Source organism: Lemur catta, chromosome 15, assembly GCF_020740605.2.
Source record: "Lemur catta isolate mLemCat1 chromosome 15, mLemCat1.pri, whole genome shotgun sequence".
Taxonomy (NCBI): domain Eukaryota; kingdom Metazoa; phylum Chordata; class Mammalia; order Primates; family Lemuridae; genus Lemur; species Lemur catta.
This window is the reverse complement of record NC_059142.1, coordinates 56819815-56844246: the sequence shown is the minus strand read 5'-3', so window position 1 is coordinate 56844246 and position 24432 is coordinate 56819815. Positions and strand designations below refer to the sequence as shown.

At 68.9% G+C, this 24432-nt stretch overlaps 2 protein-coding genes across 2 annotated transcripts in view; both read left to right on the top strand.

Moving 5' to 3' along the window:
• The window catches only part of CCDC57 (coiled-coil domain containing 57), an 86323-nt gene extending 83406 nt beyond the window's left edge, over positions 1-2917 (top strand). The window contains exon 19 of the mRNA XM_045569780.1: positions 2608-2917. Within this exon, the coding sequence (XP_045425736.1) occupies positions 2608-2810 (203 nt within the window). The 3' untranslated portion in view covers positions 2811-2917. The remainder of the gene's footprint in view (positions 1-2607) is intronic.
• A 2813-nt stretch (positions 2918-5730) lies between these two features.
• Positions 5731-24428, top strand: FASN (fatty acid synthase). The gene is made up of 42 exons (XM_045569774.1): positions 5731-5948; positions 7657-7790; positions 8531-8683; positions 9758-9931; positions 10097-10297; positions 10420-10542; positions 10623-10738; positions 10868-11002; positions 11773-12235; positions 12340-12527; positions 12733-12922; positions 13408-13502; positions 13687-13821; positions 13896-14099; positions 14181-14296; positions 14522-14694; positions 14783-14974; positions 15057-15137; positions 15230-15406; positions 15530-15709; positions 15815-16018; positions 16553-16845; positions 17175-17564; positions 17641-17805; positions 17905-18023; positions 18100-18254; positions 18358-18561; positions 18684-18834; positions 18922-19100; positions 19674-19793; positions 19880-20226; positions 20303-20504; positions 20724-20875; positions 20982-21073; positions 21249-21400; positions 21480-21722; positions 21956-22144; positions 22275-22502; positions 22628-22848; positions 22952-23050; positions 23240-23491; positions 23580-24428. The coding sequence occupies exons 2-42, from the start codon at positions 7664-7666 to the stop codon at positions 23715-23717; spliced, it is 7518 nt and encodes a 2505-aa protein (XP_045425730.1). The 5' UTR covers positions 5731-5948; positions 7657-7663; the 3' UTR covers positions 23718-24428.
• Positions 24429-24432: the final 4 nt, after the last annotated feature.

The window sequence follows — 24432 nt, the reverse complement described above, 5'->3', positions numbered from 1 at the left end:
GGAGACCCGGGAGTGGAGCTGGCTGCACTGGGAGGTGCTGGGCTTGGGTGAGTCCTGTGGAAGCAGGACAGGTCTCCGCAGAACCCAGACCGTCGGAGTGGAGGAGGGCAGAGGCCACGCTGAGCTAGAGAGGCCTTTGTCCCCTGTGCCCAGGGCCACAGATTAGACCCACAGCCTGAGCTGCCTTCAAGGGCAGGCTCTAGAGAGCCGAGGCAGGGCCCCGTGCACCCTTCTCCAAGCCCTCGGCAGCTGGGCAGCCTGGGCTCAGGGGCAGGAGGAGCCCCCTGCAAGGCCTGGATGTGGCCCAGAGCCTTTGGCGCCCCTGAGGATGAGTCGGGAGGCAGGGCCACGCTTCCACCACGGTTCTAGGTCAAAGGACTGTGCAGCCATGCAGGAGACAGGCCTGGCTCACTGCAGTGTCACCCGCGGCTTGCCCGGCCGATTCTGCCCTCAGCACACGCCGGACCCCGGAAGGGAGGTTAAGCCTGGGCGGGCTGGCAGGCCCCAGTCACTGTCCCTTGGCTAATAGCTACAAGGCCTTAGACACTGCAGGAACTTTCCAGAAGCTGTGTGCTGGGCCAGAGCAGACCAAGCAGTGGGCAGGAGGCAGGTGTGCAGGGCCCAGGAGGCAGGGCCCTCGAGCTGTGCTCGACAAGCTACGTGTCCACATGATTTCCCAGGGGCCTGATCGGAAGCCCAGTGCAGAGAGCGGTCCCAGGCCAGCTCCCAGCCCGGCTCCGCAAAACAGGTCAGGCGAGAGGGCGGGCGGGTGGCGGGACCAGGAGTGTCTCCACAAACCAGCTGCCGGCCTGACAGCAGATTAGTATCAGGTAGGAGATGAATCCAGGGTCACAGAGAGTCACTGGGGGCAGATGGGCTCGTCACACCCGCCCTCATGCCCTGGGGAGCCAGGAGCACGGCCAGTTCCCGTCTGCAGGGAGGGCACGGCAGGGGGAGGACAGGCAGGAACCGGAGACCACAAAGCGGGTTTCTGTCCCCGGCAGCCAGACCAGCTCAGGAGCCTGCCCCAAGCGAGGCAGGGGGGCCGCTCTGGGGAGGGGAGTGAGCCTGTGTCCCTGCCCAGGGGACTGTCGGGTGCCCTCCGACCTAGTTCCTGCTGAGGGTCAGGGGCCACCCTGCCTGGTGACCGGTTGCACCCAGCCTGCCCCTCCCTGCCTCTCCCAGGGGGCAGCCGGAGGGTCCTCCCGGGCAGCCCAGCGTCTCTCACCCACAGCGCCAGCTCCTCCAGCCGGTCTTGGGGTCCACACTGCCCTTTTCCTGAACCTCACTTTCTGCAGAGATGCCCCCAGCAATTTCTCACAGGATTGACTCAGGTTAGGCCCCCAAATCCCGGAGAAGACTAGACCCTCCTGTCCTGGGGAGGGACAGCCAAGGCCCCTGAGTTTGAGGAGATCCCCAGGGTTACGGTGGTGACCCCAGGACCTGGTCAGAGAGGACCCTGGTGTCCAGCCTGACGCCCCTTCCATGGGACACCTCTGCCCTCCACAGGGGCTGCGCCTTCCAGAAGGAAACCAGGGACAGAGTTTGGGGCGGGGGCTGAGGGCAGAGGGGTCTGTTGAAAGAGAGGGGTGGGGAGTCTTTGCAGAAAGAGGAGGAATTCCTCCGGGGCTGGGAGAGCTGAGGGGGTGTCCAGGGTCCCCAGGACCCCAGTAGGGGGCCAGAGGGTGTGACCCCATGAGGCTGCTGGTTCCAGGTATCAGGATAAGCCCCACCTGCCACGCGACCCAGAGAAACAGTATGTCACCACGAGTGTCCCCAAAGCACAGACCCCATACCAGCCCCCTCAGGCCAGACCCCAGTTGTCACACCAACCATGGGGTGGCGGCTCAGTGGATGCTGGGCACGCAGTATGCATGTCACCCCCAGGCGTGTGAGGGGTCCCTGCTGAGCTGGCAGTGGGGGTCAGGAGCCTCCAGGGAGAGGCGGTTCTGAGCTGACATCTCAACCATGGATCTTAATGTTGTTTTGTTGTTGTTTCACAAAACAAATACATTCTTAATTCAAAAAACTTGGAAGCTAGAGAAGAGCTGGCGGGATGAAGAAGCTCACAACGGTGCCCCTGTGCAAAGATGTTCAAGGCCCCCTCGGGAGGGCTGCCCTGGCACCTTGGCCCAGGCGTGTGGCACGGCCCCGAATCCTGGGCCTGTGCCCAGCCGGCCACGGGTGTTGGGGCTGCTGGGGGGTCAGAGGAGCCCGGTGAGTGCAGCTTCTCCGCAGGCCCCTGCCAGCCGAGCTCACCGGGCAGCAGTGCCCAGCGCACGGGTCTCCGAGCAGTGGGATGCCCTGCACTGACGGGAGGTGGGGTCGGAAGTCCAGCATTAACCCCAGACCCCTCACCCCTGTGCCCCTGTGGGACCCGTCATGCAGTGGTCAGGTTCTCAGAGCCTGCTGTGCATGTGGCCCAGGCCCTGCCACCAGCCAGCATCCATCCCACTCACGCCCACCCAGACCTCTTGTGCCTGCGCCCCAGGCAGGGACCCCGAGGCACAGCCTAGGCCTCCCGCAAGCAGAACCAGGCTGAGCCGCGTGGCCCCTCCCTGTGCTGCAGGCCTAACCAGCCCTCGTCTTGCTTCTCTTCCCTGGCAGGGCTCCCAGCACCGCCAGCGGCCCCCCGTCTCCAGGAGGCTGTCAGGAGCCCCGATGTGTCGCAGGCGGGCTTTGCCATCCGAGGGATGAAGGTGTCAGCCCAGTCAAAGGCCAAGCCCACCAGAACCTCCAAGTGTCATCCTGAAAAACCTAAAGGCGGCCAGCGGCCCCCCAAGATCCGTAACTACAACGTGAAGGACTGACCTGCAGCCTCCCCACGGGAGCTCAGGGCCTGCGGTCTGCCAGGTGTGGGGAGTGTGCAGCACCCGCTGACCCCCGCAGAGCACATTAAAACCCAGGTGTCCCCTCACGCATCTGCTTGGCTGGCGGTATTGTTTACCTGTCCTACTTGGGAAATGCAGTATCAAGTGCTTGTGCCAGAGCCCGGCCTGCCTGCGTCACCACCCACAGCCACCTGCACACTGGCATTGTCGTGGACAGTGCAGCCTTCCCCAGAGCCTGGCAGAGGGCAGAATGCCCACCCGCAAAGCAGGCTTTTCTCAAGAGCACCATGTGAGGGGTCCTCCCGGGACTAAGAACCTTGGCTTCTTCACGCCTATAGTCCCAGCACTCTGGGAGGCCGAGGCGGAGGATCATTTGAGCTCAGGAGTTTGAGACCAGCCGGAGCGAGAGTGAGACCCCGTCTCTACTAAAAATAGAAAGAAATTAGCTGGACAGCTAAAATTATATATGTACAAAAAAAATTAGCCGGGCATGGTGGCGCATGCCTGCAGTCCCAGCTACCCGGGAGGCTGAGGCAGGAGGATCGCTTGAGCCCAGGAGTTTGAGGTTGCTGTGAGCTGTGATGACACCACTGCACTCTAGCCCGGCGGGCAACAGAGCGAGACTCTGTCTCAAAAAAAGAAAAGAAACTTGGCTCCGAGTGAGCCTGGCCAAGGTGGGCCGATAGCCAGGTGGGCCCCTGTGCCTCGAGTGGGTTGGGCTACTCATGTCAGTGCTGGCAGGGTGGGGGCTGACCCAGGACAGTGGGTCACAGCAGTGCCGTCCATGTCCATCCCCCATGGAGGACAAGGGTAAAACGTCCCTGACACAGGGGTACCCAGGGCCAGCACCTACAAGGATGAGAAACTTGAGCTGACGCTTGTCCAGCGGTCACTGCAAGTCCCACGAGAACACGCCACAGCCCCTGATCAAAAAGCACGTCACGACAATTGTCTGTGTCTTCTACACTTGCACAGATGCCCTCTGCGGTTGACATGGTGGTCACCACCACACGAGGTGTCTTGGGGGCCCATGTCCCCCCGACATTCTTCCAGAGCCCCTGCCTTTGCTGGTGCCCGCACCTGGTCATGCCCTGCCTGCGGCAGAGGGCAAGGGTGGAGTGGCCTGGCCTTGCCTGTGCCCTCGGGCAGCCTTTCCCTCTCTGAACCGGGCAGACAGCTTCTCTGGGAGGACTTGGGGGGAGGGCTGCTCCCAGCCCTGACCTGCTGTGCGACCTGGGAGAACCGTGTACACTTGCAGCTTCAGTTTGTACCCGAGTGAAATACGGACAGCGAGATCTGCCTTCCTGGCTCTCGGCTGTGCGGGCAGGGGAGATGGCATAGCAGTGGTGGCTATTGGCAGTCTCCAACACAGCGCTCGGGGGCAGGGGTTGCAGATTGCTCTTGCTGGCCTGTGCCTTACGGCTGGCTTTCTTCATTTGCTCATGTAAACACACAAATGGGAATGGGGGTGCCCCCCTGAAACAAGGCGTGGCTCTGTGACTTCCTTTAGCTGAAAGTGAGCTGAGTTGCCTGTCACCTTCTGTAGAAGCTGAGAACAGGTGGGCAAGTCCTCGGCCCTCTGGGGTGCGGGCCCCGGGGCCTCCTTTCTGGCTGGCCCATCATGAGATCAGGGGTCCCCATGGCCTCGGCACAGCCCTGCTGACCACTGACCAGCAGCGCTGTGGCGAGATGGGTCTGGGAGGGGCATTTGCACAGCATGGTCAGCTGCTCCCGGCCACTCGGGATGCCGGGTGCCTGGAAAGCTTTGCTTAGGCTGACCGTATGGCCTCGCCCTGAAATCTGAAGACTGAGAAAAGCCCTTGAATGAGGACGCAGTTCAGTCTCAGACCTGGCCCTGTCTTCTCTGTCCTTCCCGACCATTCCTCCCGCTGTGTGGACGGGCTGCAGGAGGGAGCAGTGGCCTTGTGCAGAACTGCAGCTGTCCGTCCTGCTGGCTTCCGTGCGGCCGGGCCGCGACCACACCCCACAGGCCTGCGCCCCTGAAAGGGAGGAGGGCAAGGGGTGCCAGGACAGGGAGGCTCCAGGCCCTCTGCGCAGCCTAGCACTGCCCATCGCGCCGCCCGGAGCCCCCAGAGCAGGACGCCAGTCGAATGCCTGTGGCCTCACGTGGTGTCTCACGGTGCGGGCGAGGGCAGGACCCCTCTGAGCCACCCCCGCGGGGGAACCACAAGAGCGCCCGTGTGGCCGGGCAGAGCCTCCGCCCGCGCGCGTGGAGAACCCGCGGCCTCTGCCTGGGCAGCGGCTCTTTTGTCCAAATCCCGCCAGGTGGGTGTCGGGGCAGACCCCGCTGGGCCCTGGGGGTGCCCCCGTCCGGCCCGCCCCTGGCCCTGTCCCCAGGGCGGCTGCCAAGGAGGGGCGGCGGGGCGGTGGGCGTCCACCGGGACCCCGCGTGGCCGGGCCAGGAGGACCGGTGACCGGCAGTAACCCCGCGCGGGGCGCCCTCCGGGGTCAACGACCGCGCTCGCGCGGCGGGCCATCACCCTATCGCCTAGCAACGCCCACCCGCGCGCCGCCATTGGGCCGGCGCAAACACCCCCGGCGCCCGATTGGCCGCCGCCGCGGGAGCCACGCCCCGTGTCCGCGCGGGCAGCGACGGCGGCGTGGAGCGGGCTGCCTCCAACGCGGGGACCCCGCGCGCCCGCCCGTGAGGTGGGGGCCGCGCCAACCGCCCGCCCCGCTTCCCGGGCGCGGCACCCGGAGTGGCCCAAGCGCGCCCCGTCCCGCCTCCCGCGCGGCGCACACGTGGCCGGCGGACCCGGACGGGGGCGGGGAACGGAAGTCGGGGGCGGGGGATGCCCGCGCACCGCCCGCGCCCCTCCCCCTGGGCGCGTCCTCGCGCGGGCTGGCTCGGCGGCGCGCACGGGCATCACCCCACGGCGGCGGCGCGCCGGGTCCCGGGGCGCAGCCCCGACGCTCATTGGCCTGGGCGGCGCAGCCAAGCTGTCAGCCCATGTGGCGTGGCCGCCCGGGGATGGCCGCGGTTTAAATAGCGCCGGCGCCGGCCTAGAGGGAGCCAGAGAGACGGCCCGGCCCCGGCCTCGCTCCGCGCGCCGCCCGCCCTCGCCGCCCGCCGCCCGCCGCCCGCGCCCAGACCAGGTACGGCCACGGCGCTCGGGCCGGGCCGGGGACTCGGGGCTGGACCGGGGCTCGCGGGGCCGGGCCGGGGGCTCTTGCGGGGCCGGGCCGGGGGCGCTCGCGGGGCGGCGCGGGCCCGCGTCCTCCGGCCTCAGGAAGCGCGTGGCCCGGCGCGCCCGCAGCAGGGTCCCCACGCGGCCAGGCCGGGCTCGGTATCCGAGCCCCTTCGGGGCGCCCGGGTCCGGCGCGGGGAGGGCGGCGGCGGGGCCCGGGGCCGGGAGGGTCGCGGACAGAGCCATCTTCGCCCCCGGGCAGCCCGGGCCGGCCTCAGGCGCCCACAAAGGCCCCGGGGCCGCCGCCTCCTCGGGGCTGCGAAGGCCGAGGCCCAGCGGAGCGGGACCCGGGAAGCGGCAGCGCGCGGAGGGGACCGGCCTCCCCGACAGGCGGGCGCCGCGGGCCGAGGCGCAGGGGCGCGGGCAGCCCCCCACCCGGGCGCCGCGGGGATCTCCATCCCCTGCCTGCCGCCGACTGCGCGTGAATAGCAAGTAGGGAGAATAGAGCGGCGCTTCCTGGAGCCCGGGGCGTCCTGAAGCCGGTGCCTCCGCGGCCAAGGGCTCTTTATTCACTCGGTGGGAGGCAGCCACCCGCCTGCGGCGATAGCCTGCCTGGCGCCCAAGGGAGCCCGCTTCCCTCCACTCTCTGGGCTGGCGGGGAGACCCCGGGGCCTTGGTGGAAGTGACTGGACCAGCCCGGCCTTGCCCCTCTGCCTCAGGCTGCACAGCAGCCCTTGCTAGACCTGCAGCCCAGTAGCCTGGGCTTCTCTGTGGACGTCTTAGGGACCTGGGCCCCAGGCGGTTGTTGTGCTCTGGGTACAGGGAGGCGAGCAAGTGTCCTGAGGCCTCACCTGCACAGGTGTTTGGAGCTGGGCAGCACCTGCCTGGCACCTGGCCAGGAGTGTTTCTCCAGGTTGGACCTTGCTGTAGGGGTTGGACTGGCTGGGTCAGTCCATCGTGGAGCAGAGGCTACCTTTCCCCAGAGCCCTGCCGGGCCTTGGCACCCAGAGTGCAGGCCTGTCCCCACCCGGTCCCTCCCCAACCCTGCAGCTCCTGGGCTGGCCTATAGAGCAGGCCTCATCCCTAACGTGGGGTCTCTCCATGTGGCCTGGGGTGAGTAGCCCCAGTGCCCTACACCCTGCTTTGGGGCCTGGCCTCTTTGGCCTTTGCATTTCCTTGCCGGCTCTTAACAGGCTGGGCACTGGGGGGGGGGGGGGCTCATCCTCCATCTCCAGGAAGGCCCTGCCTGCCTGCTCCGCTCTGAGGTCCCCACGCCCCCAAGGATGGCCCAGGAGCACCGGCCACAGGAGGTTGCAGGGCTGACTCTTGGCCAAGTCAAAGCCAGGCACTGCTGCAGAGGCAGCTGATCGCTGGGCACTCAGGGCAACAGGGCCCCAGAGGTGACAGGCTGGTGCCAAAGCCCAGAGCACCCAGCCCCTCCAGCAGGGTCTTGGAGGTGTCTCAGCGGGGCATTCTGGGCCCTGCTCTCAGGCTGTCCAGGCAGGATGGCAGGGAGGGGCACAGCTAGGCCAGCGCCTGCCCTCGGGCCCCATGGGCAGGTCAGGCGATTCTGGCCAGTGAATCTTGAGCAGCCACCATTTGGGGTGCTGAGGCTGTGGGCTGGGCATGCTGGCCCGGGGCTGAGACCTTATGGGGCTATGCCGCCCTCCCTACAGAAGAGCCATGGAGGAGGTGGTGATCGCCGGCATGTCCGGGAAGCTGCCCGAGTCGGAGAACATGGAGGAGTTCTGGGCCAACCTCATTGGCGGGGTGGACATGGTCACAGATGATGACCGGCGGTGGAAAGCCGGTGAGTGGCTGTGCGGCTCCCCTTGCTCAAGGTGGGAAGTTCAAACTCCAGCTCTGCCCCTCAGGCAGCCTCTTGCCATGCTGTCTTCCAACTGCTGCTGGCGCTGTGGAGCCCACAGGCAAGGCCGGGCTGCAGCCTCTTCCTGGACACGGCGCCAGGGTGGCCTGGGGTGTGTGCTCGGCCTGCCGGAAGGCTCCCTGGATGGCTGAGAGGCCGAGGGCCCAGCAGGCCTCATCTGCCTGTTGGCAGAAAAGCCAGGCTCAGAGCATGGGTGATGGACTGGGGCCCGAGACCTCTGGCCACACCGTCCCTTCCTGTGTCCTGAGCTGGCAGACAGGACACCAGGTACCCTAGGGAGGCTAGGCTGACTCTCCCACGCCTAGTACGATCTCCCGCAGAGCAGCCCTACCTGCCGGACGGGGTGTGAGTCAGCGTGGCGGAGCCCAGGCACTGGCCAGGCAGAGGGTCCCCTGGCCGCGCCTCACCAAGCTTCGCTCTGGGGCCCTTCTCAGGTGGGGCTGGGGTCCCACGTGGCGGACCTGGCAGCCCTAGCCCCTGCTTTGGGGTTCACCATCTGCCCCTCCCAGGGAGCCTGCTCAGCTGCCTGGGCCTCCTGGCTGTGGCTGAGGCTCTACAGCTCCACCACGGCCACCGCCCGGGCCCGCAGCGTCCCTCCGCTGCCTGCCTCTGCCCTCCAGTGGGCTTGGTCAGGGGAGGAAAACGCCTGCTGCATCCTGCAGGGCTCTACGGCCTGCCCCGGCGGTCTGGGAAGCTGAAGGACCTGTCCAAGTTTGACGCCTTCTTCTTCGGGGTGCACCCTAAGCAGGCGCACACAATGGACCCCCAGCTGCGGCTGCTGCTGGAAGTCACCTACGAGGCCATTGTGGACGGAGGTGGGTCCTCGGGGCTGCTGGCTGGCTTGGGCTGTGCCCCAGCGTCCCACAGCCTCTTTGGGGTAGAGTAGGCTCAGCCCTGCCTCCTCCCGGCCACGTCCCCAGCCTGGTTTGGCCCCTGATCTGGAGCCAGCGGGCTTGGGGAGGCGTGGGCCCCTGGGCAGGTCACGGTTTCACAATTGCACACCAGAGGTGTCCCAGGTGTGCCCCGATGCCCCAGTTTCCTCACTCCTGGCTGGTCTTGGTCTTGATCTGGCTGGTCCTGGGGCGAGGGCCAGGATGACAGGCAGAGCAGGAGGCTCTGGAGCAGCCCCTGTGTCCCTCCCGTCCTGCTGTCCCAGCCACCCCACAGCCCAGGCCCCCCAGGCAGCCTCTGCTCCACCTTTCCCTCCCCTGCTCTGGGGGCCTGCAAGTGGGGAGCCCATCCCGCCAGCCTGGCCTCTGCTCTGTGTGACCTCGGGCTGGGGACACGAGCTTGTCCTTCCTGCCGGGCATAGAAGGCCCTCTGGGTGAGAGGGTGAGCCTCGGGAAACCGCCTGGTCCCCTCCCCATCAGTAGGTGCCGGCTGGCCCCTGCCCACCCCGGGAGGGCTGGTGGGGGGTCCTGGGGGGCTCCGTGTCCCTTGGGCCTTTCCTGCTCCCAGGCCCGACCTGCAGATCTCTCTTTCCCGCCAGACACACGGCCTTTGTCTCCCTTCTCGGCTCTGCCTGGGGCAGGTGCCCTTAGAGCTGGGGCACTCCCTGGCCCGGGGGCTCTCAGACCCTGCGGGTGACACCAGGGACAATGCTGCTCTCTGTCCTCCCACAGCTGCCTCTGGCCGCCTCTGGCGCCCTCTCCTGGGCCCGCCTGTCCCGACGCTCCGTGTCTTCTGAGTGTCTTAGTCCTGGGCCCTACGGGGCTGGCGGCCCACTGTGGCTCTGCTGTGTCCCCTTGGCAGGACACCTCACCGTCCCTGGCCCCTTCCAGAGTCCCGCTGGGAGGGAGCCCCTCTCACCCCAACCGTGAGGCCCCGAGACCAGGCCCCACCCCCAGAGTGGGCCGGGAGGGCGGCCGGCCTGACACCGTGTTCCGCAGGCATCAACCCAGCCTCGCTCCGAGGGACACACACTGGCGTCTGGGTGGGCGTGGGTGGCTCCGAGGCCTTGGAGGCCCTGAGCCAAGACCCTGAGACGCTCCTGGGCTACAGCATGGTGGGCTGCCAGCGTGCCATGATGGCCAACCGGCTGTCTTTCTTCTTCGACTTTAAAGGTGGGTGCTGCCCGGGCCTCCCACGTGCTAAGCATGAGCCTCAAGATGTGTGTCCAGCACGTGCTGGGGAGACCCCTCGGGAGTCTGATCTCAGTGTTCCCGGGGAAGGCCCCCAGCCCACACTGCCCTGGCCGGGCCCCCAGCACAGTGTGCCCTTCCACGCAGGGCCCAGCATCAGCCTGGACACAGCCTGCTCCTCTAGCCTGCTGGCCCTGCAGAACGGCTACGAGGCCATCCGCAGCGGGGCGTGCCCGGCCGCCATCGTGGGGGGCATCAACCTGCTGCTGAAGCCCCACACCTCTGTGCAGTTCATGAAGCTGGGCATGCTCAGCCCCGAAGGCACCTGCAAGTCCTTCGACGACTCAGGTGGGCACCTCCACAGACCCCCAAGAGCCCTGCCTGGGGGTCTCTGCCCCCGTACCTCCTGCAGAGCTCCCAGTAGGGGTCTGGCTGGGCCGAGCCCCAGGAGAGATTCTGCTCTGCCCCAGGGAACGGATATTGCCGCTCAGAGGCCGTGGTGGCCGTCCTGCTGACCAAGAAGTCCCTGGCCCGGCGGGTGTATGCCACCATTCTGAACGCCGGCACCAACACGGATGGCTACAAGGAGCAAGGTGGGCTCTGGGCAGGGGCGGAGGTGGTGGGTGGCAGGCGGGGATGGCAGCGGCGGGTGCTGAGCCTGATCCCTCCGCAGGTGTGACCTTCCCCTCTGGAGAGTCCCAGGAGCAGCTTATCCGCTCCCTGTATCTGCCAGCTGGGGTGGCCCCTGAGTCCCTCGAGTACATCGAAGCGCATGGCACAGGCACCAAGGTGAAGGCCCCTGCGCAGCCCTGCCTCCATCCCGCGCCCTCCGCCCCACGCCCTCCGCCCCATGCCCTCCATCCCCCCTGCTCCTGGGAGGCAGCCCGGCTGGCGCCCGACGCCCCAGTGTTCCCGCAGGTGGGCGACCCGCAGGAGCTGAACAGCATCGTCCGAGCCCTGTGTGCCTCCCGCAAAGACCCCCTGCTGGTCGGGTCCACCAAGTCCAACATGGGGCACCCTGAGCCTGCCTCGGGGCTCGCGGCCCTGGCCAAGGTAGGCGGGGTGGACTCTGGGGGCTGCTGGTCCCTGCCCCCTCCTCAGGAGGTGGCTGTGCATCAAGGACACCACACAGCTTCCTGCCTGCTGGGAGTCCCCACGCCCTCCGAAAGCGGGCTGTGCCGGGGCCTGACTGAACAGAGGCCGTGCGGCTGGGGCAGGGGGAACTCGGGCCCGTCGCCGGGTGGACCTGGGCAGAGCCTGGCAGAGGAGCAGCTCAGGTGGAAGAGGGAGGGAGGGAGGAGAATGGCTAGAGGAGTCTCAGCAGGGCGTGGGGGCAGACATCACTTGCCCGTCCTTACAGCTTCCAGACCAACTGGCAGGCGCCTGGGGCCCCTTAAGGTGACCCCAGGAGCGCTGGGCTTGGTAACCTGACGGCCAAGGATCCAGGCCCCCACCCCCACCCCCACCCCCAGCCTCCCCGAGGTGCCATGCCTGGGTGGAGCCTGGCTGAGGGGCCTTAGCGTCCAGCTCCACAGCCAGTCTCTGGGGTCCCTGTGGGGCTGGGAGGCAGCAGGGCCAGGGGGGGCCTGAGGCCCAGAACAGGCCGAGTGCCCCACCGCGGGGCCCACTCTGAGGGCAGGGCTGCAGCAGCTTGGTTAGCAGACCCCGCCATGGCAGGACCAGACGGGGGCTGGGAAGTGTGTCAGACGGTGGGTGTGGCCAGCCTGGGGCCCGCGTGGGGGTCTCCCGGGGAAGCACCTGCACCCAGGTGGGGCCAGCGGTGGGGGATCCGGGACAGCCTCCCACCAGCACCTGCCCCGCAGGTGCTGCTGTCGCTGGAGCATGGGCAGTGGGCCCCCAACCTGCACTTCCACAGCCCCAACCCTGAGATCCCTGCCCTGCGGGACGGGAGGCTGCAGGTGGTGGACCGGCCCCTGCCCGTCCGTGGCGGCAACGTGGGCATCAACTCCTTCGGCTTCGGCGGCTCCAACGTGCACGTCATCCTGCAGCCCAACACACGGCCGCCCCCCGCCCCCGCGCCGCACGCAGCCTTGCCCCGCCTGCTGCGGGCCAGCGGGCGCACCCCTGAGGCCGTGCAGGCGCTGCTGCAGCAGGGCCAGCAGCACAGCCAGGACCTGGCCTTCGTGTGCATGCTGAACGACATCGCAGCCACCCCCACGGCCACCATGCCCTTCAGGGGCTACGCCGTGCTGGGCGGCGCGGGCGGTGGCTGGGAGGTGCAGCAGGTGCCCACCGGCGAGCGCCCGCTGTGGTTCATCTGCTCCGGTGAGCCCGCCCTGCGGCTGCGGACGTGCGAGGGCAGCCCCTTCCCAGGGCGAGGGTGGGGGGCCGCCGCTGGGGGCCACCTGCCTGACGCGCTCTCCGCACAGGGATGGGCACGCAGTGGCGCGGGATGGGGCTGAGCCTCATGCGCCTGGGCAGCTTCCGCGACTCCATCCTGCGCTCTGATGAGGCCGTGAAGCCGCTGGGCCTGAAGGTGTCGGAGCTGCTGCTGAGCACGGAGGAGGACACCTTCGACGACATCGTCCACGCCTTCGTGAGCCTCACGGCCATCCAGGTGGGCCCGAGCACACACGCGTGTCGGGGCGCCGGCCTGCTGCCGGCCGGGGGCTCCTGGTCCCATCCAGCCCGCGCTCCCCTGGAGCCCCGTGTGGGCCACAGTCTGGGTCCTTCCCACCAGGTGGCCTGGGAGGGCAGATGGGGCAGGGGTGGGGACGGCCCAGGGGTCCGGCCGGCCTGATGCACCGCATCCCTGGCCCCAGATTGCCCTGCTGGACCTGCTGAGCTCCATGGGGCTGAGGCCCGACGGCATCATAGGGCACTCCCTGGGCGAGGTGGCCTGTGGCTACGCGGACGACTGCCTGTCCCAGGAGGAGGCTGTCCTCGCCGCCTACTGGAGGGGCCAGTGCATCAAGGACGCCAACATCCCGCCAGGCGCCATGGCGGCCGTGGGTAGGTGTCACTTCCCCCTGCTGCCCTGCGTGGTTGCTCAGGAGCCAGCCCCGTGCCTGCGACCCTGTGCCCGGGGCGCTCACTGGCAACATCAGGCCTGAACCTGACCTGCACATGTTCCCCGCACACGCGAGACCGGGCGGGGAGACCTCAGCCGGCTGCCCCACGCCGGTGTCCGTTCCTGGGCCCTGAGGGGTCACGCAGGTCGAGGCTGGAGAGGACGGCAGAGGGCAGCCCGTCCTGGGGGTGAGGCCCCAGTCCCCATCCGGGCCCCAGGGTGTCATTACTGCGCTGGGAGCCGGGCACCTCCACCCCCACAGTGGCTCCCACGGTCACACACAGCAGGGGAGAAAGTGGCTCGGCGGCTGTCATTACGCCCCCGTCATTACCGCTGACGCCCCGGGCATCTTTGGTGGCCAGGAAGGGCCTGCTAGGCAGGGCTTGGGGTCCTCACAGCCACCCTCTGAGGCTGGCTCTGCCCGTAGGTTTGTCTTGGGAGGACTGTAAGCAGCGCTGCCCTCCTGGCGTGGTGCCTGCGTGTCACAACTCCGAGGACACGGTGACCATCTCCGGACCACAGGTGAGCCCTGTGGCCTTGACGGGCTCCTCTGTCCCTTGCATCTGTCACCGTGTGGCCCCTACCCTGTCCCTCCCCATTCCCTTGTGGGCTCCGGGCACCCTCACCTGCTCCGAGACCGGAGCGGAGGGGGCTACACGGTGGGTGCGTGGCCCAGGAGAGCTCACCCCGGGCCCCTCGACACCAGGCCGCGGTGTCCGAGTTCGTGGAGCAGCTGAAGCAGGAGGGCGTGTTTGCCAAGGAGGTGCGGACGGGCGGCATGGCCTTCCACTCCTACTTCATGGACGCCATCGCGCCCACGCTGCTGAAGGCGCTCAAGAAGGTGGGCTGGGCCGGCCGGTGGGACCGGGGTGCGGCTGTCCCGCGCCCTCGGTGCTGACCCGGCCACGTGTGCAGGTGATCCGGGAGCCGCGGCCCCGCTCTGCGCGCTGGCTCAGCACCTCCATCCCCGAGGCGCAGTGGCAGGGCAGCCTGGCACGCACGTCCTCCGCCGAGTACAACGTGAACAACCTGGTGAGCCCTGTGCTGTTCCAGGAGGCGCTGCGGCACGTCCCCGAGCACGCGGTGGTGCTGGAGATTGCCCCGCACGCCCTGCTGCAGGTAGGGCGCCGGCCGCGCCGGGTGCTGGTCCCAGGCGGGCGAGGGGCGGCAGGATGACCCCCGCGCCCCTCCCGCCCCCAGGCCGTGCTCAAGCGTGGCCTCAAGCCCAGCTGCACCATCGTGCCCCTGATGAAGAAGGACCACAGGGACAACCTGGAGCTCTTCCTGGCCGGCGTGGGCAAGGTCCACCTCGCAGGGTGGGTCCCCTCCCCTCCCTCCCCTCCGCGCCCTACCCCACCCCACACTCCCGGGGCCACATGGGCCTTCCTCCCCAGGAGCAGGGAACATGGACGGCACGAACGGCTGGGAGCACCTCACTGGCCCAGGCTGGACCCAGAGCCCACGGGTGCCCCCTGGCCGAGCCGGCTCCCCTGGCCTTGGGGGAGGCCAGGTGTGTGCTCACCTGCCCCTCCCCTTGGCAGCATTGACGTCAACCCCAACGCCTTATTCCCGCCTGTGGAGTTCCCGGTCCCCCGGGGAACGCCCCTCATCTCCCCCCACATCAAGTGGGACCACAGCCAGACGTGGGACGTGCCCGCCCCGGAGGACTTCCCCAACATCTCCAGCTCCTCCTCGGCCACCGTCTACAACATCGGTGAGCCAGGCCCAGGGCCGGCGGGCGGGTGGGCGGGACGGCTGCCCCTCCCTGGGCGAGCCGGCACTGAGGCCGTGCCCGCCTGCAGACGCCGGCCCCGAGTCTCCCGACCACTACCTGGTGGACCACTGCATCGACGGGCGTGTCATCTTCCCCGCCACGGGCTACCTGCACCTGGTCTGGAGGACGCTGGCCCGCACCCTGGGCCTGGCCGTGGAGCAGATGCCAGTGGTATTCGAGGACGTGACCCTCCACCAGGCCACCATCCTGCCCAAGACGGGTGAGGGACACCCCAGGCCAGAGGCAGGGGCGGCTGGGGGAGGGGCTGCTGACCTCTAGCCTCTGACCCCACTGCTCCACAGGGACTGTGCCCCTGGAGGTGCGGCTCATGGAGGCCTCCCGCACCTTCGAGGTGTCCGAGAACGGCAACCTGATAGTGAGCGGTGAGTGGGGCGGGCCTGGGCGTGTGCTGGAGGGGCCCCCGCCCGCCGGCCCGCCCGCAGCCCCCCTCAGGCCGCCCTGTCCCCGCCCGCAGGGAAGGTGTACCAGTGGGAGGACCCCGACCCCAGGGTTTTCGACCACCCGGAAGACCTTGCCCCCGCCGACCCCAGGGCCCTGCGCCTGAGCCAGGCAGACTTGTACAAGGAGCTGCGCCTGCGCGGCTACGACTACGGCCCCCACTTCCAGGGCCTGCTGGACGGCAGCCTCGAAGGTGGGGCGGGACCCGGCGTGTGGGCCGCACCACGGGCGGCTCGGGGTGCCTGGGATTTGGGCGTGGGCTCCACCATGGTCCCAGTGCCAAGAGCCCTGCTGAACGGATCGGGCGTCTGTGCAGGCACCTCGGGCAGGCTGCTGTGGAGGGACAACTGGGTGACCTTCCTGGACACCATGCTGCAGGCGTTCATCCTGGCCGCGGGCCAGCGCAGCCTGCTCCTGCCCACCCGCATCGGCGCCATCCACATCGACCCCGCCACCCACCAGCAGAAGGTGTACACGCTGCAGGGCGAGGCCCAAGGTAGCACAGCCCCCGCACGGCCCCCGGCCCTGGCTCCCCCCCGGCCCCGGCCCCGGCCCCTGCGCCCGGTGCCCCTTGCCTGCGCTCACCCGCCCGTCCCCACAGCGGCTGACGTGGTGGTGAACAGCTGTCTGAACAGCACCATGGCCGGAGGTGCCCGCATCATGCGGCTCCACGCCTCGGTAGCCCCACGCCGGCAGCAGGAGCAGCTGGCACCCACCCTGGAGAAGTTCTGCTTCACGCCTCACATGGAGGATGGGTGTCTGTCCACCAGCACCGCCCTGCAGGAGGAGCTGCAGCTGTGCAAGGGTGAGGCCCTGCCCTGCCCTGCCCTGCCTGGCCCATTGGATGCTTCTGGCGACGGGGAGCTCATCACTTCCCAAGACAGCCGTTGGTGGCCACATCCCAGTTCTCCTTCAAGTAGAGCCCAACCTGCCTCCCCACGGGGCCTGTCTCCAGTGCCCCTGGCCTGACCCCACCCCGGCCATAGCTGGAACAGCTGCCTCCCCCAAACCTGTGGTCATCCTTATCAACTGTCCCTGTCTCAAAGGGACTTAGGGACAAAGACGAGACATGGTTCCCTCCTGGCTGTGGCCTTGGCCACCATTGAGTGCAGACCAGCCCACTGGGGCCAGTACCTGGGCTGATGCATGGGAGACCCTGGCTCGGGGTGGGGGTAGGGACGGGCATGGAACACCGTGGGGCCGTGCCTTGGCCGGGCCCCTCCCCACGTGCCCACAGTGGGCAGGGGTCTGTCCAGGGCCGGGCCACACAGGTCCCCACCTCAAGCAGAGTCTTGCTGCTGGGGCCTCAGGCAGCATCAGGCCGTCTCTCCCTCCCCAGGCCTGGCCCAGGCCCTGCAGGCCAAGGTGACCCAGCAGGGGCTAAAGATGGCAGCGCCTGGGCCACAGGGGGCCCAGCCCCCCCGGGATCCCCCCCAGCAGGGGCTGCCTCGGCTGCTGTGGGCCGCCTGTCAGCTGCAGCTCAACGGGAGCCTACAGCTGGAGCTGGCCCAGGAGAGGCCCCTGTTGCCGGAGGACCCCCTGCTCTGCGGCCTGCTAGACGCCCCCACACTCAAGGCCTGTGTGGACACTGCCCTGGAGAACATGGTCAGCCCCAGGATGAAGGTGGTGGAGGTAGGTGCCGCCTGGGCAGCGCCAGGATGAAGGTGGGGGAGGTAGGTGCCGCCTGGGCAGCGCCAGGATGAAGGTGGGGGAGGTAGGTGCCGCCTGGGCTGCTGCCACGTCGGATGCGAGGCCAGCTGGTCGTGTCCCTGCGGCAGCCCCGGGGCCTGGGGCTCTGAGAGTCAGTGCAGACAGGGACCCTGAGAGCAGCGGCAGGTGGCGTCTGTGCTGTTGTCTGTGGGCACAGCTGACGACTGGCCCCACGGACGTCTGCCCAGCCCCAGGTCAAGGCCACTTCCCTGACCCAGGGCTGCTCCAAGAAGATGTTTCCCCACCCCCAGGTGTTGGCCGGCCAAGGACACCTGTACTCCCGCATCCCAGGCCTGCTCACCACCCAGCCGATGATGCAGCTGAGCTACACAGCCACCGACCGCCACCCCCAGGCCCTGGAGGCAGCGCAGGCCAAGCTGCAGCAGTTCAGCGTTGCCCAGGCCCAGTGGGACCCCGCAGACCCTGCGCCCGGCAGCCTGGGCGCCGCTGACCTCCTGGTGTGCAACTGTGCCGTGGCTGACCTCGGGGACCTGGCCTCAGCCCTCGGCCACATGGCGGCTGCCCTCCGAGAGGGCGGCTTCCTGCTGCTGCACACCCTGCTCAGGGGGCACCCCCTCGGGGACACTGTGGCCCTCCTCTCCTCCTCCGAGCCACAGCTCGTGCAGGGCCTCTTGAGCCAGGTGCGCTGCTGGGCGGGGGTCCTGGGGGGCCGGGGGACGGCCAGGCCGCCGGGCCCTGACCTCCGCGTGCACACAGGACGAGTGGGAGGGTCTGTTTGCGAGGACGTCACTGCACCTGGTAGGCCTGAAGAAGTCCTTCTATGGCTCCGTGCTCTTCCTGTGCCGCCGGCCTGCCACGCAGGACAGCCCCATCTTCCTGCCCGTGGAGGACACCAGCTTCCGATGGGTGGACTCCCTGAAGGTTGGTCCCCACCCGGCCCCCGGGGACCCGCTCACCTGGTGCAGGTACACGGCGTAGCCCGAGGCTGTCCCAGCAGCTGACCCTCCCCTCGTCCTGCAGAACATCCTGGCCGACAACTCCCCCCGGCCTGTGTGGCTGAAGGCCGTCAACTGCACCACCTCGGGTGTGGTGGGCTTCGTGAACTGTCTCCGCAAAGAGCCCGGCGGGCACCGGATCCGGTAGGTGCCCCTGCCGTCCCCCCCTCCCCCGCCTCCCCATGCGGCCCTCTCACCGCCTCTGCCCGCCCGCCCGCAGGTGCATCTTGCTGTCCAACCTGAGCAGCACGTCCCGTGTCCCCGGGGTGGACCCGGGCTCCGCGGAGCTGCGGAAGGTGCTGCAGGGGGACTTGGTGATGAACGTCTACCGCGACGGGGCCTGGGGGGCCTTCCGCCACTTCCCACTGGAGCAGGGTGAGCCCCGGACACTGCCCTGCCACCTCTTGGGCTCCTCGCCTGGGGAGGGGATGGGAGGCCCCCTGGGGAGGCCGCGGCAGCTGCCCCGCCTGTTCCGCAGACAAGCCGGAGGAGCAGACCGCACACGCCTTCGTGAATGTGCTCACCCGGGGGGACCTGTCCTCCATCCGCTGGGTCTGCTCCCCACTGGGCCGCGGCCCGCCCGCCAGCCCCGGCATGCAGCTCTGCACCGTCTACTACGCCTCGCTCAACTTCCGAGACGTCATGCTGGCCACGGGCAAGCTGTCCCCTGATGCCATCCCAGGTGCGACGCATAGGGCCTTGGGCTGGGCAGGGCTGGGCGTTCTCCGGTGGAGTCTGATACCAGAACCTGCCAGGCACCTGGAGAGGCTCCGGGGACCCGGGCTCACTGCCACCTGCTTCCAGGGAAGTGGGCTTCGCGGGACTGCATGCTGGGCATGGAGTTCTCGGGCCGAGACGCCAGTGGCAAGCGTGTGATGGGGCTGGTGCCCGCCGAAGGCCTGGCCACATCTGTCCAGCTGTCCCCGGACTTCCTCTGGGACGTGCCCTCTGGCTGGTGAGTGCGTCAGCCGAACGGGCCCAGGGCACCCGTGGGCGTCAGCAGCAACGGCCAGGCCGAGCTGACCCTGTGACCCACTCCCAGGACCCTGGAGGAGGCAGCTTCGGTGCCCGTTGTCTACACCACGGCCTACTATTCACTGGTGGTGCGTGGGCGCATGCAGCGCGGGGAGACGGTGCTCATCCACTCGGGCTCGGGCGGTGTGGGCCAGGCCGCCATCAGCATTGCCCTCAGCCTGGGCTGCCGCGTCTTCACCACCGTGGGTGAGGCCCCCGGCCCCGGCCCCACAGTGCCCCCAGCCCCAGCCCCACAGTGACCCCCAGCCCCACAGTGGCCCCCAACCCTGGCCCCACAGAGGCCCCCAACCCTGGCCCCACAGTGCCCCCAGCCCCGGCCCCACAGTGACCCCCAGCCCCACAGTGGCCCCCAACCCTGGCCCCAGCCCTGGCCCCACAGTGCCCCCAGCCCCGGCCCCACAGTGGCCCCCAACCCCGGCCCCACAGTGGCCCCCAGCCCTGGCCCCACAGTGGCCCCCAACCCTGGCCCCACAGTGCCCCCAGCCCCGGCCCCACAGTGCCCCCAGCCCCACAGTGGCCCCCAACCCTGGCCCCAGCCCTGGCCCCACAGTGCCCCCAGCCCCGGCCCCACAATGGCCCCCAGCCCCACAGTGGCCCCCAACCCTGGCCCCAGCCCTGGCCCCACAGTGCCCCCAGCCCCACAGTGGCCCCCAGCCCCAGCCCCACAATGGCCCCCAACCCTGGCCCCGGCCCCGGCCCCACAGTGGCCCCCAACCCTGGCCCTGGCCCCCCAGCCCGGCTCACCAGCACCCCCCACAGGCTCTGCGGAGAAGCGGACGTACCTCCAGGCCAGGTTCCCGCAGCTCAGCAGCACCAGCTTCGCCAACTCGCGGGACACGTCGTTCGAGCAGCACGTGCTGCAGCACACAGGCGGGAGGGGTGAGCAGCTCGGCCAGCCCCTCCCCGCGGGACTGCCTTGGGTGCCGGTCAGCAGGTGTGACCGTGGGGACCCCTCTGTCCCCCAGGAGTTGACCTGGTCCTGAACTCCTTGGCGGAAGAGAAGCTGCAGGCCAGCGTGAGGTGCTTGGCCCAGCACGGCCGCTTCCTGGAGATCGGCAAATTCGACCTGTCCAACAACCACCCGCTGGGCATGGCCATCTTCCTGAAGAACGTGACCTTCCACGGCATCCTGCTGGACGCGCTCTTCGAGGAGGCCAGTGACAGCTGGCGGGAGGTGGCGGCGCTCCTGCGGGCCGGCATCCGCGACGGCGTGGTGCAGCCCCTCAAGTGCACCGTGTTCCACAAGGCGCAGGTGGAGGGCGCCTTCCGCTACATGGCCCAGGGCAGGCACATCGGCAAGGTCGTCATCCAGGTGAGGCGGGGACCCTGGGCGCCCGCCGCCCGACGCTCGCCTCCCGCAGCGCCTGAGCCGGGGTTGCTTGGCACAGGTGCGACCGGAGGAGCCGGAGGCAGCGCCGCAGCGGGTGGAGCCCACCCTGATGGCCGCCGTCGTCAAGACCTTCTGTGCGGCCCATAAGAGCTATGTCATCGCTGGCGGCTTGGGTGGCTTCGGCCTGGAGCTGGCCCAGTGGCTGGTTCTGCGGGGGGCCCAAAAGCTGGTGCTGACCTCCCGCTCTGGGATCCGAACAGGTGAGCACCCGGGAACGTGGGGCCAGCCAGGGAGGGGACTTGCTCCTGCTGCCTGGGCCCGTCCCGCCAGCCTCTCTGCTGCACACTGACAGCTGCTGGGCTCTGTCCCCTCCGTCCCCCTTCTTGGAAGAGGCTTGGGTGCGGTGCCCCGACTCCCAGCCTGGTGTCAGGAGGGCCGTGCACCTGTGCCCTGGCCTGGCCACTGCCCATGTCCCACAGGCTACCAGGCCAAGCAGGTCCGGGAGTGGCGGCGCCACGGCGTGCGGGTGCTGGTATCCACCAGCAACGCCAGCTCGCTGGAGGGGGCCCGGGCCCTCATCACTGAGGCCGCGCAGCTCGGGCCCGTGGGAGGCGTCTTCAACCTGGCCATGGTGAGGGGGGACCCCATGACGGAGCCTTCCACAGCCCCGGGCCCGGGGTAGCCCCTGGGCGGGGTGCCGCCAGGCCCCAGCGGGTGCTGAGGACCCCTCCCCCCAGGTGCTGAGAGACGCCATGCTGGAGAACCAGACTCCCGAGTCCTTCCAGGACGTCAACAAGCCCAAGTACAGCGGCACCCTGAACCTGGACAGGTGGGAGCAGCCCCCGCCGCTCGGCCTCTCCCAGCCCACGCATCCTCCCGTGTGGCCCTGGCCCGCGTGGCCTGAGCAGAGGCAGCTCCGCCACAGCGTCCCTGGCCTCCCTCGGGAGCGGGGCAGACGGGGCTCCTGGGGTGCTGGTGGCAGTTAGTGACACAGGTGCCCACAGGGTGACCCGGGAGACGTGTCCCGAGCTGGACTACTTCGTGGCCTTCTCCTCGGTGAGCTGTGGGCGTGGCAACGCCGGCCAGACCAACTACGGCTTTGCCAACTCCACCATGGAGCGCATCTGCGAGAAGCGCCGGCATGACGGCCTCCCAGGTGGGTCTCCAGCCCCACCCGGCCCTCCCCACCCTCCCCACCCACCAAGGCCCCAGCCCACCGGCCCCCTCGCCCGCAGGCCTGGCCGTGCAGTGGGGCGCGATCGGCGACGTGGGCATCGTCCTGGAGGCCATGGGCACTAACGACACGGTCATCGGCGGGACGCTGCCCCAGCGCATCGCCTCCTGCCTGGAGGTGCTGGACCTCTTCCTGCACCAGCCCTACGCGGTCCTGAGCAGCTTCGTGCTGGCCAAGAAGACCACGGCCCACGGGGACCAGGACGGCCAGCGGGACCTGGTGAAGGCCGTGGCGCACATCCTGGGTGAGCCTGAGGCTCCGGGGTCGGACAGCGAGGGTGGCCCGGGGAGGTCGCAGACGCAGCTCTGTGTGCCCCGGGTTCCCCAGCAGAGGGGGGCCAGCTTGCTCCCGAGGATCACACACAACGGTCTGCAGAGCTGGGTGGTGGCTGTAACCATGGCAATGGTGCCCGAGGCCCAGCATCCCCCTGCCATTCTGGCGCCCACCAGAGCCGTCCCCACACCCCTCCCCTCGCAGGCATCCGAGACTTGGCTGGCGTAAACCTGGACAGCTCCCTGGCAGACCTGGGGCTGGACTCGCTCATGAGCGTGGAGGTGCGGCAGACCCTGGAGCGCGAGCACGACCTCGTGCTGTCCATGCGTGAGGTGCGGCAGCTCACGCTCCGGAAGTTGCAAGAGCTGTCCTCCAAGGCTGACACAGCCCACGGTACGCGCGGGCGGCCAGGCGGGGACAGGAGCCTGGGAGTGTGTCCCGGCAGGGCCTGCACTGGGAAGCCTCGCAAGCCCGGTGCGCTGGAGTCTGTCCAGCTTGGCCTAACCTGTGCCCCCGTCCCCAGAGTTGGCAGCCCCCACGCCCAAGGACAGCCCGGCCCAGCATCAGGCCCAGCCGAACCTGAGCAGCCTGCTGGTGAACCCCGAGGGCCCCACCTTGACGCGGCTCAACACGGTGCAGAGCTCCGAGCGGCCCCTCTTCCTGGTGCACCCCATCGAGGGCTCCACGGCAGTGTTCCACAGCCTGGCCGCCAAGCTCAGCATCCCCACCTACGGCCTGCAGTGCACCCGAGGTACGCCGCGGCCCGGGCCGCTCGTCCGGGGCGAGGCAGCCGTGGCAGGGCTGCCTGTGGGGCCCAGGCGCCTCCCGGCCTGTGGCCGCCCCCACCCCCCCGACCACTGGGCGCTGTCTCTGCAGCCGCGCCGCTGGACAGCATCCACAGCCTGGCCGCCTACTACATCGACTGCATCAGGCAGGTGCAGCCCGAGGGGCCGTACCGCATCGCCGGCTACTCCTACGGCGCCTGCGTGGCCTTTGAGATGTGCTCGCAGCTGCAGGCCCAGCAGAGCCCGGCCCCCACCCACAACAGCCTCTTCCTGTTCGACGGCTCCCACACCTACGTGCTGGCCTACACCCAGGTGAGAGCCGGGCCAGCTCCCCACCTGCCCCCGGCTTTGGGTGGCCGTCGCCCCGGAGGTCCGGACCACCCTCAGCCCAGCATAGCAGCCTCTCCCCTCACAGAGCTACCGCGCCAAGCTGACGCCGGGCTGCGAGGCGGAGGCGGAGGCGGAGGCCATCTGCTTCTTCGTGCAGCAGTTCATGGACGCCGAGCACGACAGGGTCAGGCCAGGCAGCTCCGGGGCCCAGGGAGCTGGGGGGAAGGGCGGCAGGGCTGGGGGCTGAGGGTTGGGGTCCTCCCCTGTAACACCGGCCTGGTTGGGAACATCAAGGGCCCCCCAGCTCTGCCCCGGCAGAACCCCCCTGCGGCGCAGGGCAGGTGTCCAGCCTGGTCAGAGCCCACCCCTGCAGGTGCTGGAGATGCTGCTGCCGCTGAAGGGCCTGGAGGAGCGCGTGGCAGCCGCCGTGGACCTGATCACCAAGAGCCACCACGGCTTGGACCGCCAGAAGCTGAGCTTTGCTGCGCTGTCCTTCTACCACAAGCTGCGTGCTGCTGAGCAGTACACACCCAAGGCCAAGTACCACGGCAACGTCACCTTGCTGCGCGCCAAGATGGGCAGTGCCTACGGCGAGGACCTGGGCACAGACTACAACCTCTCCCAGGTGCGCGGGGGACGGGTCGGGTGGCGGTCGCCGGGAGTGGGCGGTCGCCGGGCGTGGGCGGCCTCCAGCTCACAGGCGCCCCCGACAGGTGTGCGACGGGAAAGTGTCCGTGCACGTCATCGAGGGAGACCACCGCACACTGCTGGAGGGCAGCGGCCTGGAGTCCATCGTGGGCATCATCCACGGCTCCTTGGCCGAGCCCCGCGTGAGCGTGCGGGAGGGCTAGGCCCGTCCTCCCCAGCCCACGCTGCGCCACTCACCGGGCCACACTGTGGGCCAGGAGGGTCCTGCCGGTGGGACCCTGCCCCCGCGGCTGCTAGAAGTAGGCCGTCACGCCGCATCCTCCCCACCCGCCACCTCCCACAGGCGTGTGGGGCGCAGGGACCCCAGAGCCGTCGACTCTGAGACTCCCGTCTGTGAAGAGCCGGCGTGGCCCGCGGGAGCCGGGCTGACCCTTTTGTGCCAAGTGGTCTTTGCCGCTTGCTTGGTCTGTTGTTTTCCACTTGAATTCGCATATTTATTGCGTCCCTGGTGAAGCCACCCATGGCCTCGTCCCCCCGTGAAGGTCCCAGGCATCGTCCCCTCTGCACCTTCCGTGCACACAGGGCCGCCCGGGCCTGCTGGCTGAGCCTCCCCAGCTGGCCCTGCCCGCTGCGTGGCGGCCACGGGACGGCCGTCCCCGGGGCACGGGGCGGGCCTGGGTGCCCCAGCTGCCCCCATGAAGCAGGCCCAGCCCTGCAGACAGCACCGGGCACCCGCTCCGTGATGTCTGTGTCTGTCTTGGAGACAATTCCGACTGCTGCTCAGAGTCTGAATTCACTGTAATGTCAGTGCAGAGACCCATGTCTGACCCTGTTCGTTTTGCACCAGTTTGGTAAAACTGCTGCTCCAGATGCCTCATCCCCGAGCCCCACAATTAAACCGCACGTGAGCTCTGGCTT

Excerpts from the sequence above, each read along its gene's own strand:
- FASN (XM_045569774.1), top strand. The coding sequence starts at position 7,664 with ATGGAGGAGGTGGTGATCGCCGGCATGTCCGGGAAGCTGCCCGAGTCG. Across the intron at positions 17,806-17,904 it reads GATGGGTGGACTCCCTGAAG|AACATCCTGGCCGACAACTC; the intron begins GTTGGTCCCCAC and ends CTCGTCCTGCAG. Across the intron at positions 21,074-21,248 it reads GGCACCCTGAACCTGGACAG|GGTGACCCGGGAGACGTGTC; the intron begins GTGGGAGCAGCC and ends AGGTGCCCACAG.